A 16,234-nucleotide genomic window follows, 5' to 3' on the forward strand; every position below is an offset into this window, starting at 1 on the left:
TGTGAGATAGTTCATAAAAAATACAAATATAAATTTTCAGCTCGATACGTTCAGTGGTGTGGAAAAGTCGTGTGGTAACAACATTTTTGACTTTAAGTCCCACTTATGGTTTATCGAATTTGTTAATACTTTTTCGTTCCCATTCAATTGATATAAGAAGTATACTGTAATTTTCTCCAGAAGAACACACACATGTAAAAGGCCAAAAAAATAATGAAGGAAATGGGATCAAGAGTAACTTTACTTTTGATTAATGGATGTTCTCCAAATGTACCCAACATTAACAGAATCTTATTAATATGAAATTTCAGTTAAATAATTTAGAGATAAACTTAAAAAACCACCAAAATCAAAAGTAAAAGTAATACTTTTTTATATTTCCGACTGAGACGAAATATAAAAAAATCGATTCTGTAACATCTATCATGTCTGTTATATGTGCCTTTGTAATTAAAAGGGGCACAAGTCCACTTTTCTTAATTTTGAGAAATATCTCGCAAAACATAAAATACAATGTTTTGCATTTGACAATACATAAAAATACTAGTTGCCTGTAATACGTATATTATACTTTTCCAAGATTCTGCACGTATCGAATTAAAAGTGATAGCAATTTTTACATACCTCCTTTGCATTTCACATGGTTTTCGTGTTAGTGGTCATTTATAAAAATTACAGTAACTGAAACTTAATTTTAGTTTAATTGAATTAACGTTCTTCAAATAAACTACACAGACACAAACACACCACGAAAACGTAATCAGTGATTGATTCTGAGCTCAAATCAGTCATAATCTGGGGGTCGAATTTTCTTTTAATAAATGCGGTTTAATTATCATTATTCTAAATTGATTTTTGTATTATCTTCACTTATATGTATGTAAATATATGAAGAGGATTGGTATTGCACTACCCTTGATGTAGTCGGGAATAAAATTGTATTATTATTATTAAACGCGAAATCGGAATCAAAGTCGCTCGATTTTTAATGATTTCAAATCTGAACTCACACAGTCCTGAATATAACCGAAAATATTATTATATATTTTTCTGTTATTCTGTTATTAATTTATTTGATGAAATGCACAAGAAATGGTGTGAGCTTTCGTACTAGAATTTTTTGTGCACAATCGTTATTGCGTTCTTATTTTGAATTTGCATTTTTCTGTGCGGTTTTGTCATAGAATCTATACGTCTATTGCATTTATGTTTCTTCTCATATTCAAGATATGCTATTTATTGAATCCAATCCATACCACTTAATCTGGAAGTCAATCCATGTACACAGGCACACATTTAACTAAAAACATTATCATTTTGTAGAGTACAGAAGAAAGTATGTACAATCTTTACATAAATTGTCATGATAATTCAATATTGTTATCGTCAATCTGAATACAATATTTGGAAGTTTTTAAATTCAGGTACCTAATGAGGTGTTGCTGTTTGAAGGTCGTCACATCCGACCCTTACAGGAAGTGGATGTAGGCCACCGGATGTAAAACGCACGGTACCGTTCTAGGACCACAGTTAATGCTCCAGAGATCAGTTTCTACAAAAGGACACGCTATGGAAATCAGCAAAGGTCGAAATTTTGCCTCCAGATATATGTGTGAAATCCACATGAAGCAAATTACTCTCTTATGATCGAAAAAGTGCAAAAAGCATTTCTTCGTTTTGTCTATAAGAAAGAGTTTGGGTACTACCCATATCTCTATCCTACTCCTTTCCTTTTGGGCATGCTTGGATATAATTCCCTTGAACTTCGGAGAAATTTCACATTAATTCGTTTCGTTCTCCAACTACTGCGTGGTAATACGTCATGCCCGTTGTTGCTGGAGCAGTTGGGACTTTATGTCCCTAATAACTATGTGCGTGGTAGACATCATCATTTGATGGCTGTACCTCCTGCCCGCACAGTTCTTTTTGAATGGCTCTTATTTCAAGAGCTATTCGACTTCTTAATGAAATCGTTGCTGCCGAGACTGAATGTGATATTTTCCACCTTAGTGAGCGTAAATTGTCGGATTTTACTCTAACCCATTTATCTGGTAGTCTGCGCTCATCATTGTTTTCATGATTGATTGTGATTTATGAGTGGAATTTTGATCTACTCACTTCCATTTTGGCCTCACAGGGATGTTTTGTATTTGCAGTTGGTTCTTATTTATTGGAACTGGCTGTAGGTGCAAGGCATTGCTTATGTTATATTTTATATTTGATATTTTTACGTATCTGCTATTATAATTGCTATTGTTTCTTATGATTATGTATAAATGTATTTTTGTTTGTGTATATATGTACGTATGTTTATATTTATTTTTTATTCTCTTTTTTTTCTTTTATAAGACATTCCCTTCTTTGTTGTTTTTTTTATAATTTGTAATTATTATTATTATTATTAATTGTTTGTGTATATATATATATATATATATATGTATATGTTTTGTTTTTGTTACGTCTAATTTCTTTAGTTATTATTTTGTTTCTTTTCTTTTCTGTTATATTTTTGACCATTGTGGCAATTCCTGTAATGTTACAATGGTCCAAACTTTAAATAAATAAATAACTTCATCTGATCTACAAAGCTTCTTATCAAAGTTCACAAAAATCACACAATAAGATGTGTGTATGTACATACATATATGAAGCTCAAAGGACCTGCATAGGTAGTGGTTTTTATTTTTCGATGATCACCCCTTTAAGTTTTTTTGTCAACTTTTTCCCTTTCTATTAAAATAAGGGTGCACAATACGTGTGCAACTGCTTTTTTTTCATTGAACCAACTCGCGAAGATCCTTCGACTTCCGCATTTAACCCTTTCGCTCCTCCTGCGTGTCTCGCTTTTTGTTCCCTTTCCCTTCAAACGGAACGTCAGCCGGAAACGGAACCTGCTCCAAACACCGATTCGAATAAAAGACGGTTTCGAATTAATATTTACTACACAAATAAACCATAAAAGACTCATATCTGAATGCTTAGATTCACTGTCAAAATTTAACGGATTTTTTTTTTCAGAAAACTTAAAGTACTGGGCGTTGTCTGGAGCGGATAATTTTCAGATCGATCACAATTGTGGGGTCTCATATAATTTTTAATCAATACATTATAATTTGGGTTTTATTTTGACTTTTACTTACATATTTATCTATACTTTTTTATTTAACGTTTTTTGCAACTATAGGTACATATTTACATACATACATTCAACTACTTTTGATTCAGCAATATATGTATTTTCCATTGTAATTTATTTGCCTATATGTAAGTGAATTATATACGTTTTAAAGTGATTTGATTCACTGAACTGGAAAGCCTTATTACAATAATTTACTATTTACTATGCTCGTTTTTGATAGAAGCATGAATAATAAATTAAAACAAGTTATGTGTAATATAATCCAAATATTTATTCAAATAGTGTTTATTATAAAATCAAATGTCATTAAATTTTGTATGAAATGAACATTCTAAATTAAATTTTAATTCATAAATTTATATTTCATAAAAAATTGTCACAATTTTTTGACAAAAGATCAAACGACGGAATCATATGGTATAAGGATTGCAATTGCTTCACTTCTTTTTTTGTTGGGATTTGGCAAAGCTTTCCAGCTGTCGTTTTTGTCGTCATATTCCCAAACATTGTCGAGTTTAATTTCTCCATCATATCCACCTTTAAATAAAAATAAAATACATTAAAATGGTTTAAAATAGTCATATTCCGATTTTGTCGTTTGTATCAGTTTAATTTTGAAGGTTATGTAGAGCAAAGGTTTAAATTTAAGAGAAGACAATGATTTTTTATTATCGAAAACTAATAATAAGCTATGTACGTTGCCTATTTTAACTACTGATTCGTTTGCCTTATGGTTAATCCAAAATATGTGGTACACTTTGAGTAGACATCAGCGAGATAAGAACTCTTTTTATATCTTCATATTACGCTCAGCTAGTAGTTTTAAGTATTCAAAGTTTCTACATCTACTAACAAAACAACCTTCGCAACTGAGAGTTCCAATCTAGAGTCGAATGAATCTTCTTCCAGAAGCTGGAAACCCTCTGACAGATCTTCCTGCATCAAATATGCGTAATCATAAAAAAAAACAAATTTGAATTCACTTGGTTTTAGTAAAATTTCCTCTAGGAATCGCTGGAAAGAGGTTAATGGGTTGTGGGAAGTGTTTTGCGTGTCTGTGATCGTCTATGTGCTCCTTGCGTGTCCGTGTTTTCCGTGCGCGTTGTGCTTTTATTTGGACATGACTTTATATATGTAATACATCATTGAAAACTAAACTCACATCAATTTCAAAATAACAAAAACACAGTGTGGCACTTGCCACACCTATAGTTCTAAAAAAAAAACTCACCCATGAATAGCAGCTTGTTTCGAAAATAGGAAAAGCTATGATATCGTACAGGCATTGGTAGTTTGCAATAAGATTGCCACATATTCGCAACTGGGTCGAAAACTTCGACACTATTTAAAACAGTCTTTGTTTGTAAATCGTGACCACCACCAACATAAAGCCTTCCTTTGAATGTTACGCTCTGAAATCAGTAATATCAAAATTTACATTCAGAGTAATCTGCAGTAGGTAATCATTAATTATTAAATTTAATATACATATGTATATTCACCGAATGACTTTGCCTGCCATGAATCATCGGAGCACGATAAGCCCATGAATTGGACTCTACTGAGTACATTTGAACTTCATTAGTGGTTATATATTTTCCGTTTTTCATTGCTTTCCCTCCTGTCACGTAAATTCTGTCGCCGATGACAGAAGCTTGATGGAAATATACAGCCTGCAATAATGGAGCTACGTTCGCATCCCAGTTCTTTGTCTTCATTGTCCATCTATTGGAAATCAATTTTTATTACAATATGAAATGAAAAGGGTCATTCATGGGGGTGATTTGCATAAATAAATCTGCGAAAATTTTTGTGATCGAGAGTTTTATCGAGAGGCAAATCTAGTGGATATCGTCAAATGCAATGTTGTGATCAAGTTGACAACAATTTTTGACCGGCATTCAAATAAACGTTCGGTCCTCAGTTGACAGAAAAGACAAATGTCTACCACCAATAAATCGCTCGAACCATCGACCGATTTGTCGATAGACAAATTGCAACGTCAATTAGTTACATGATATGTATAGTTCGATCTGCAGAAATACAATATAGCAATAAGATATTAATCTTAATTCAAGAACACCTTTCCACCGATGACAGAGGACCTTTAAGACCATAGCCTCCTATAGCGTATACATCAGTGGACGAATCGAAACAAAGTGTCACTGCCGATAAGTTGTAGCGGCTTTCATTTAATGGCTTCAATGACTGTTTCTGACCATCTTTCAAATCAACATAGTCCACCTGAGTACAATTAGATTTATACTAAGCAATCACATAAAATATTTTACAATTTCATTGAAACATTACGGAAGAAACTGCTCCAGATTTCCATCCACCGATGATCATGATCCAATCGTCAATGATAGCAGATGCATACGACTCTCTATCAAAATTAAAATCTCTCGATAAGGTCCATTTGTTTCCATCATATATGTCAATGGTGTTTCCTGTCTAAAAATGCAACCATATTATATAAAGGCTAAGCGTCAATATGCATGCGCGTACACTTTCATTTCAGTGTACGAATGAGTACACCAGGCCAGTAGTATCAAATAAAATAAATTGATTATAAAATAAAAATGCCTGTATTATAATACTTACATCTGTATCCTCCCCTCCGATTAGTGCAATTTTCACCTTTCGTTGGCGAGGAAGACTCTCTTTTTGGTTTAAACACATATTTGATTGGAGCGCTTGTTTAAAAATCGTATTACACTCTGGATACGAAGAAACGAAATCCGCTACTTCCGAGACCAAAAACTGTAAAAATTACATGTATAGATATTTTCAGAAGAAATTTTGATATTTCATTCGACTAATAACACTGAGCAACAACAAAATACCAGAGCGGAGACTAACCAATATTTACTAAGTTTGACCCACCGAGTTAGTAGATTTAGATAAAAAAAATATATTAAAATTAAAAATTAAAAATTAAATTAAATTAAATTAAAAAACCAATCCTTATGAATGTGATGAAATAAAAAAAACTGGCCAAATAAACTCAACTTAACAAGGAGAACAAATCCGTAAAAAAATATATATTTTTGACTTTTAAAATTCGCTAGACAATTAATTATTTTAAGACAATAAAAAATCAAAATCAATAGAAAAAACATTTGACTATTTATTCCAATACTCACTTTGAACACAATAAAACTAGATTTTGAGTTAAAGACCGCAAAAGCCAAAAAACTGTAAAAATCGCGCATTTTTTTAAACGCTCATATCTCGTAAACGATCACTAACCAAAAAAATTATTATCATATTCGAATTCAGTGGGTCAAACTTAGTAAAGATAGGTTAGTCTCCGCTCTGGTAATTTTTTTTGTTGCTCAGTGTAATCTGTAAATAAATACCTTCGTCGAGAGCAACGAAAGCTTTACACTACTGAATAGCTCAGCCAATCCACTTCTACGGTTCGCTTTATCCGAATTCACCCACAATTTCACAGACTCAAAGATGTCTTCTTCCGATTCTGTGTTTGTATCTTCGGACTTCAGGATCTCGGACAGGACGGAGACTGGCAAACTGAGGAAGTCTGAGGTTTTGTGCCACTGAAACAAAAGTGATATGGTTAAAGCTGGTCCAAATTGAGATACAATGCGCACACGGAGACCTTGATGTGTCTCAACATATGCGAGTAATTGCAAAAGTTTTTATGAGATCAACACTCACAGTTTTAAAGTTTGAAATGGTCAACTCCATCGCCTTTTCTTTCGACGTTGGGTCATCTGACAGCGTCAAAACCTCTAGACAATTTTTTTTGTCGATTGTTTTGTATCGAGGGGAAATATTTTTGATTTCCAACTTGTCGGCTAGCTTGCGGAAATTTTCGAAGTGCTTTTCATCGATTTCTGAAAGTACATTTAAGGTATAATATTAAGTGAATAAATTCATTTTTTTTTATAATTTTTCCAGAATGACATTAAAGAGTTGCTTCAGGGCGTCATTATATTAGAAAAAATATATTTACCAACCGGTACAACAGAACACGGCGTCATTTTAACAGCTTAAAAAACTTGAAACCAAACAAGTAATACAAAGTTTGTATGCTAAATAAATATTAAAATATACTACCATTATCCGGGCTACCGGTGGAGAGGTGTCAACCGGCTAATCCAAACAATTTGTTTTTAGTTTGATTTAAACTATTATTTTACAGTTCGGATTATTGGTTTGACAACTCTCCATCATCATCTCGCCCGGATAGTGGTAGAATACTCTAATATTTATTTATTTATTTTGCACACAAATTTTATTTTCTTGTTTGGTTTTAATTTTTACTTTATTTTTAATGCGACCAAATGTCGGCACGATTTTTCTCGATACCTCCACAAAGAGATCAGCATATTTTAGATTATAAAAATCCAAGCTAACAACAATCTGATACCCCTCGTGATTGTTTACGCAGCCATCAAATAGGTACGTGTCGATGGAAAAGAGCACAAACCGTGGAATTAAACTTTTATAATATTTTAATGAAACTGCTTACTTATTTTACCCGTGTAGCAATACTTTAGCATTGCCTCGATGACTGGGTACTCGAAATCGGAAAAAGTAGCACTCAATTTGTATTCATTTTTCGTGAAGTAGTCACTGCATGCCGACAGGACTACCATGTGTGCGAAAAAGCTGCAAAATGATCATTAGAACTGACATTTTGAATTTGAATTATTTTTGAAATGGAACAAAGATACCTCCGGGTGCGAACAGAGAAAAATACATCAGTGTACTTTCGATCTATCATTGCATCGTACAAATAGTCGAGTCGGTTTCTTGTAAAGTCTGGATTAGCCTTTATTTCGATCATCGTACTTGCAATCTTTTCTCAAAAGCCTTATACTAAAAGTCAAATATAAAAATTACACGTCGAACATACACAGTGCAATACAATAAAGCTGCAATTGATAAAATCAACATAAAACTAATCCAATTTCTTTTACATCATAACTTCTTCTGAATGTGTAAAATAAAATTGGAAATAACAGACCAAACACACACTTTAATTTTTATTTTCAAAAATGTATGTAATCAATGATAACACTGTTCGACGCGAAAAATGGTTCAGAGACGAGATATGACTTTTATTATAGATCTTAGCCCAGTAAACATGAATCTGGTAATAAAAAATGTTGATTGACTCGAGATTCGGAGATATATGTGGTTTTAAATCACCCGATTTTTCTATATCTTGGTGTTGTTCCGTCGATGTCTCAAAATATGTCAATTTCCTGTTCAAAATGAATATTGTTATCTATAGTCGGGTATTTTATCTTTCATTTGTAGTACTTTTCAGCTTTCAAATCTCTCTAAATAGTCGTCCAGTTCAAATCAAAAGTCAAAAGTACGTATTTTCGATTGGGATTTTTTCCCACTGTTAATATTACTTTATATTGAGTATTTTCTATTGAAAAATGTTTATTGGGATAGTGTTCTGGCCACATTATTTTTTGTTTTCGTTTAAAAGGGTTAATTGGAAGTATGCTGAATTTTAAATCGGTAAAATTGGGGGCTAAAAGCTCGAACTAGTATTTACTCGTATTTACACGAATCTGAATTGAATTAATAGGTATAATATATTAAATTGTTTTTATATGAGAATTAAATAAAATTCCACTTAGAAAAATTATATTTCGACTATTCTTGTGGAATAATAACAAAAATTCTCTTAATAACTGGCTTACCTCGATAAAATAAATCTTTGGATGAATTTTTGTTATATCGAGCAAATAAACGTTTTTTATTGCCAGATTCGTGTTTACTGGGCATATGTAGATCTATAAGAAAAGTCATATCTGTCTCTGAACCAAAAAAAAGTCGTCATTTGTCGAACAGTGTAAGTGGACATGGGAGAGTCCCAAAGAAATCGATTTCAAAATCGGAATGAAATCGATTCCGGATTTACAATAAAATAAAATTGTAAAATAGAAAATGATCAGTAGATCAGTGACTATTAAAAAATATACAAAATGCATTGTGAGTATTATTTAGTAATAATAAAAGACAACAAATTAAATGGTCTGAATTTAAATCACCTATTGGTCAGAATATTATTACCATTTTGGTCAGAATAATGTTATTCATGGTCAGAATTATATTATTCTTGGTCAGAATAAAAATTTTAAGTAGTAAGCAAAAAACGAGAGTAAACTGCCACTTTCGGTTGACGGATGCTTACCAAATTTATACATTACTTGGTATTAAGCTTAAACTTCTAGATATGAAATTTCAGTTAAATAAACCAAAAGGTTTCTGAGAATTCTGAGAATAAATTTTAAGAAAATAATAATAATTTATAAGGTCAAAATTAAATAATGAAATATTGTTTTAAAAAAAAATACTACTTCCGTTTTACGAATTCTGACCAAAACCTTATAAGCTCTAAGTTAGTACATAAAGAATACAAATATAATTTTTCAGCTTGATACGTTCAGGGGTGTGGAAAGAATCGAAGTCACAATATTTTTGACTTTCCCACGGAAAAAATCCCACCTCTGGTTTTTTAAATTTAGTAATTTTTTTTTATTTTCATCACATTGATACAAGAATTATGCTTGAATTTTATCGTGAAGAGCGCGCATGTTAAAGGGGTCGAAAAAAATTGTGGAAGAAAAATCAAACAAGAGTAAAGTGCCACTTCCGGTTGAGGGATACTTACCAAATTTTATACATAACTTGTTATTGCGCTTAAACTTATAGATATGAAATTTCAGTTCAATAAAACATAAAAAACCTCGATTCTCTAGAGTAAAAGTACTACTTCCGGTTCAGATAAAAATATTTAAAAAAATTAAGGTTATAAAAATTATTGTTTCTATTACATGTAAAAAAAATTCAGTCTGATTCAGTTAGCGGTTAGGGAGATAATCGAATTCAAAAACATAAAAAAGGGGACACCTATGTACATACATAAGAGGAGGTACCATTTCCGGTCAACTTAAAAATTTACGTCGTGTCAATAAGAATTTCAGTAACCAATACTAAGTTTCAGTTCGATAGGACAACGGTGTTCAAAAAATCCCCAAAATACACAGACACACACACGCACACAGACACATTTTTTCTAGATCATGAAAACGTGATCAGTGATCGATTCCGAGTTCAGATCAGTCAAAATCTCGAGTTCGAATTTTCACATGATCACAAAACTTCATCTATGTATTGTTACTACGTACATAGATAAAATAAAAAGTCGATGATATTTAGTATGTCGAAAAATTGACAACAACTTGGTGGAAAGAGTCGATCATTTCAGATATCTTGGGTGCTATCTGGATGAAAGGTGTGAAAGTAACCAGTGGCGGCTCGTCCTAATGGGCTGCCGGGCTGCAGCCCCTCCTATAAATTTCTAAGATATATATTTAATAATACATTTAATATTTTATTTATTAATGATATTTTTTTTATTAGTTGGATGGACTTAACTATTGGGGCCTTCGACAGAGTAAATATTACTTACAATATCACCCATATCCAAAAGGGTGATATTGTAAGTAATGTTGACCGTTTCGAAGACCCCACTAACTTGTATGGTGACAGATGAATTAAAATGTTGCTGTACTGGCTGTAGAGTGTTACAGCGCCGAGCTGAACGCTGCCCAGCCCGGAGTTTCGGAACGAGAAAGAGAAAGAGCTATTTGCAACTGCAGATAGCTCTTTCTCTTTCACTCACTCTTCCGTTTTGGGCTGGACAGTCGGCAGCCTTCGCCTGTTAAACGACATTCATCTGTCAGTTTGTTTAAGATTTCGCGCGCTTGATCTTACGTCATTTGATTAGTTGAATCGCACGATCACAGCTTTATTCGTTTTCGTTACTCTTAATTGGTTGCGTACGAGCCCTCATCAAATCTTCGGTGAGTCGTTTTCATTTTGATAACAGCAAACTTTTTTCAAATCTGTTTAACTTTTTCTCGTAATTTTTATTTAAATATATTAAGATTTTTTTTCTTTTAAAAATGGAAGAACAAAAGAATTCAGTAAAATATTTACAAAATTTGCACTTTTCGCGACTAGAACTTACCGAAAAAGTCGCTATAAAAGCATTAGGCTGCCTCACGCCCAATTTAATTATTTCACAGCCTGCAACTAGTAGATCTTTTAGTTACTCGCGAAAATTTAATCCAGACATTTATAAAAAATACAATTGGTTAACGAGATGTACAGAAAAAAACGCGTTATTTTGTAATCCGTGTCTTTTGTTTGAAGGCGAGTCGCCAGGCGAAGCATCTTGGACGAAAACAGGAGTTATTGACTTAAAACATTTAAACGATTAATTTAAAAACACGAGGGAAGTGTCGAACACTTAAAAAATGTGTGTAATCTCACGATTTTGGGAAGCTTGTCGGCGGGAAATAGATAAGCATAACGAAAACGTCAAAAAAAAATCGGGATGTTTTATTTAAAATTATTGATTGCGTTAAATTTTGCGGTAAATTTGAAATGCCAATGAGGGGACACGATGAAACAGATAATTAAAAAAATCCAGGAGTTTTTCGGGGGCTTCTAGAATATTCACAAAATTTCGACGATTCTTTAAAAAAACATTTTCAAACTTCTTCGGTTTTTAAAGGGACATCAAAAACTATTCAAAATGAACTTTTAGATTGTATTTTGAACGTGTGTAGGGAACAAATAAGTGCTGAAATAAAAAAAAGCAACTTATCTAGCTGTTATGGCAGATGAAACAACCGATGTATCGATGCATTGTCAACAGGTTAATGTTTTTCGTTACGAATTAGGGGGTTAAGTTTTTGAAAGGTTTTGGGGTTTTTTTTAATCCGCGTCGCGAAACCATCAAGAACGAATTTTTTTTAGCAATCTTACTGGAGTACCAGCGTATTTTTCGAAATCTTCATCGCGTTTGGACGCACCCCTTTAATGGGTGGTGAATTTTGCTAGTTTTTTTTTCAATAATACTTAAATCCACATGTAAGTGGTCGTACGCCAAAAATTGTGCTTATTTTGTCCTGTTATGACATGATAGAATAATTATGGTGACATTTTTTAGACATCTTTTCAGTGCAGCCCCGCCACTAAAAATTATCACGAGCCGCCACTGAAAGTAACCAGTAAATTCGCGTTAGAGTGGAGCAATTAAGGGTAGCGTTGCATTAGGAGGAGAGAGCACAGGAAGAAGAATAATAAAGCTAGACTTATGTACCTATCGAACAAAGTTCTAGCGATGACTGAAGTATCTAATGAATATTGTTTTCCTTTTGTGCTATTTATCACAATAGATAAGAAGATCTTAACCGTAAATTTCCGACCGCGATTTGCAAGTGAGAGTGACGTGCGCTATTTTCACCACAAAAAACTGTTTAAGAAAACATAATTTAAATTTATAGAAAACAAATATTATCGACTCGGACTTCGCATTTTTCACTAAATAGTTTGCAGGGAGTTCTCAGTTTGTAGGAAATGACGTTTACGGGGAATACCGGGGTGCTTCGAATGCATGTCTGAACACTCGGCTACCTGCCTTTAAAAGGACTGACCCTCTCGGCTGTTTCATGTAGACCTCCAATACAGGTTGCCCAAATACATAGAAGTATTAAACTTCTATGTACATATCAATTTATGGATCTTATTCGCCAAAGAATTTGCCGAATCCGTGAACTGGGCAACGTGCTTGCATTTTTCACGCATTCGGCAATTCTCTTGCCGAATGCGAAAAAAATGTGTACAAAAAATACGAGTTAAGATTAAGATACATATATGTATATTAAGATACATATATGAAAAAAAAAACAGAACGATATTTTTATCGGCGATCAAAATAAATTCATTAATAATATCCATGCATGAAAAAGTATATTTTCAACATTTAAAATTCGGTAGATATTTGGTTATAAGTATTGTAAAGCAATAAATATCACAATAAATGAAAAAAAAACATTCGACTATTGATTGCTATCCTTACTTTTAGCCCAGCAATATAATTGAATTAAAGACTGCAAAAGTCTAAAATCTTTAAAAATTTCCCATTTTTTAAACGTTAATATATCTTAAACGTGGACAAAAGAAGTTCTTGAATGGTACCCGAGAGAATGCAAAAGGGTAAAAGGAAGACCGCAAGGAAGATGGGTGAACGAAATTAGGAAAATGTGCGGGGTGAGATGGATGAGTGTTGCGCAAAACAGAGACGGGTGGAAGCGTGTTGGAGAGGCCTTCATCCAGCAGTGGATGGCGAGTGGCTGTAAATGATATCTTAAACAAGGGAATGCCAACAGACATCATTGTCATATTCGAATCACGTGGGTCAAATTTACATACATAGGAAAGATTGATAAGTTTCCGCACGGGTAATTTTTGTGGTTCGGGGATTACTGGTCACAAAACAATGGTCATAAAGTCACTAAAATCTCTATAACGGAACATCTGGCAGCCGAAAATTCCATCATACTAACGAGAACTTGAGTGCCAAATATTGCGTATTCGAGATTTTCATGGCAAAAATTGTCTTTGTGACCACCACAATGTGACTTTTAATCCAATTACCAATTTTTCGTTGTTGCTCAGTGTAATTAATATATATATTTTCGACCATTGTGGCGCATTAGTAGAGACACGTATTATGGGCATCTATTTTTGTCAATTTTAGCATCTATTTTTATGAAGAGTTTAATTTTAAATAATAAAAAATTTCGATGAATTTTAATAAAATTTATATGCATATATACAATTTAAAGACAACACAACAATTAAAAAATAATAGAAAAAATCAAAAATGTTTTGGAATTAAAATTACAATGAAAAAAACATGAATATAAAAATACAAAGACAGAAAATATTAATATAAAAATATAATACCAATTAAAATTTATTAAAACTCAACATGGAGCATATTTCTACAGATTATTTTTTGAGATTCGTGCGACGATCGGTAACAATTATATTGTATTTACTAAAATACCTTACAGCATCCACACTATTGACGGGACACCAAATAGATTTTAGAGCTGCACAACCAAACTCTTCATATTTAATTTTTGCTGTCATCAACAATAGCAATATATCCGGCGTGGATTCACTTTTTATATTCTCTATTAATTGTCCAAAAAAGTGCTGATATCTTTTTAAACATTGAGCCTCTGTTAATACATTAAACAATGGCAGGTTTCTAAAAAACAAAACTGTTTCTTTAACATTAATATTAGATTTTGTACCTGCCACAGATGGATTGAATAGTTTACCCAATGTTTGGAGGAATAGATTTGTCTCATTTGGTCTTGAGTGCGAGTCTAATTTTGGGACGCTTTTTTGAGCAGCCTTTTGGATACACAGCTCCAACTGTCTTCTTTTGTTTGCAGTAGTAGGCAAAAGCAGTTGCTTGGTTTCGGCAGGAAAAACACCGTCTATGGTAAACTGCAAGCTCTGTTTTATCCCCTCAATTTCTTCACATAATAAATGGGCAAAGGGATAGGAAGACCCTTCTAAATTGTCTATTGATTTTATTATTTTTTTGCAAATTTCACTTTTGTTTGTTATTTTAGCATCTATTTGCATATTTTACGAATTTAGCATCTATTAGCATATATTCCGAATTTTAGCATCAATTAAGCATTAATAGCAAAATGCCCAAAATAAGTGTCTTTACGCATTAGGAACTTCTGTAACGCCACAATGGTCCAAAGTAAATAAATATTTCGCAATACAAATGTTCTATTCTATGTACATATGCTACATGCATACGTAAAATTCACAATGCAAACATTCGATTTTTTGCTGGTGTTATCCTAAATTTAATTAAGCCAAACATCCACCTGTTTCAAGCCCTTCGTCGAAAGAGTGAGCCATCGATGAAACCCCAACTGAGTTCCGGCAAGCGTGGGAAGCGGAATCTAACCCCAAACCCACCACGGAATAACGAGGGGAGGGCAACATTTACCCACTCGATGGTAATGCACATTTTTAAGCAACATCAAACTGGGGGAGTATCGAAACAGACGCGACAAAAGATTGACCCATTCACCCCCCCCTTATCGGTCACGAGATTCGCACGATTAGTCCTTATCTAGGAACTGCCATGTTACGTGGGAACCGAATATTTGGGTCACGAGCCCGATCTACCGTATAATGAACCAAGCTCCGTGTTTTTTTGCACGTGTGTACCTTCCATTGTTGGGGTTGTTTGTCCGTAAATAGGAATCAAGTGCTGTGTATAGAGGTGTATACAATGTGGATCCTTTTGACAAGATCGAATCCTAAACGAAAAGGATCAGGTAGATTGTTAGATGTCCTGGATCTCCCACGCCTTCTTGATCTCTTATCTGTTGGCCACTTTTTAATGTCTCATACTGGGTGCTTAGAAAAACGAACTACATACATATATTTATATCAACATCAGTAGGACTGTGCTAAGCTCAAGAGCTTTTACTGTTGAGATTTCTAGTTTTCAGGGCAAATTTTGAAGCGTTGGTTATTAAATTAAAGAGAACTGGAAGAAATAAAATGCTCACTCTTGGATCATTTTGACAGAAAGGATTTCATCTGTCGGTTGGCTTAAAAAATATTTCTCATCATACGATTGATCTTTACATTCAAGGTCGTGAAATCATCATTATGGATGGTATTAAATTATACCAATTTTATTGGCTAACTTTACTACATACATATCATTAGAATCTCTGCTTTAGATAATATAATATCAACTCTTTACCTCAAAATCCAATTCTAAATTTTAAAAAGAATTTTCTGTGCATTCGTTGATATATTCTTGATTTCTTAAATACGTATGTATATCATCGGTGTTCAAAAAATAAAGAAAAAATAGATGTGCTATACCTATTGATCTGATTGAGTACAAAGTATCGAAAGTGCGTGAGAAAAGTTTTCGTCCATCTACAGGTGTCCTGTCAGGTTTTATTCAAAACGATTCTTTACATATTCTTGTAAAGGATTGTTGAAGGATTCAATGCCTGCGCACACATTTTTTTCCATTCAGGAAAGAAAGAGCAAAAAATCAACGATACATACTTTCATTTTCTCACTAGAGTTTATGTTGCGAGCTTTTGTGTATATTTTAGTCTCTTTTTTGAGTATAAAAAAAATATATATTATCTTCATTTGAATGAATGTCGCATACGAATT

General features: G+C 33.0%; 1 protein-coding gene across 1 annotated transcript; it reads right to left on the reverse strand.

The window, feature by feature from the left end:
- Positions 1–3,391: 3,391 nt before the first annotated feature.
- LOC143914806 (ectoderm-neural cortex protein 1-like) lies at positions 3,392–7,990 on the reverse strand. Its single transcript, XM_077435155.1, has 10 exons — positions 7,843–7,990; positions 7,638–7,777; positions 6,821–6,999; positions 6,502–6,699; positions 5,744–5,902; positions 5,450–5,593; positions 5,223–5,383; positions 4,642–4,864; positions 4,371–4,551; positions 3,392–3,676 (listed from the first exon to the last, which is right to left on the reverse strand). Exons 1-10 carry the CDS (start codon positions 7,953–7,955, stop codon positions 3,537–3,539), a joined length of 1,638 nt encoding a protein of 545 aa, XP_077291281.1. The 5' UTR covers positions 7,956–7,990; the 3' UTR covers positions 3,392–3,536.
- Between the last annotated feature and the right edge of the window lie 8,244 nt (positions 7,991–16,234).

The sequence above is a fragment of the Arctopsyche grandis genome, chromosome 7 (genome assembly GCF_051622035.1).
Source record: "Arctopsyche grandis isolate Sample6627 chromosome 7, ASM5162203v2, whole genome shotgun sequence".
Lineage (NCBI taxonomy): Eukaryota > Metazoa > Arthropoda > Insecta > Trichoptera > Hydropsychidae > Arctopsyche > Arctopsyche grandis.

Excerpts from the sequence above, each read along its gene's own strand:
- LOC143914806 (XM_077435155.1), bottom strand. The coding sequence starts at position 7,955 with ATGATCGAAATAAAGGCTAATCCAGACTTTACAAGAAACCGACTCGAC. Across the intron at positions 7,000-7,637 it reads TTGCTACACGGGTAAAATAA|AAATCGATGAAAAGCACTTC; the intron begins GTAAGCAGTTTC and ends ATGTACTTTCAG. Across the intron at positions 3,677-4,370 it reads AAACAAGCTGCTATTCATGG|GTGGATATGATGGAGAAATT; the intron begins GTGAGTTTTTTT and ends TTTTATTTAAAG.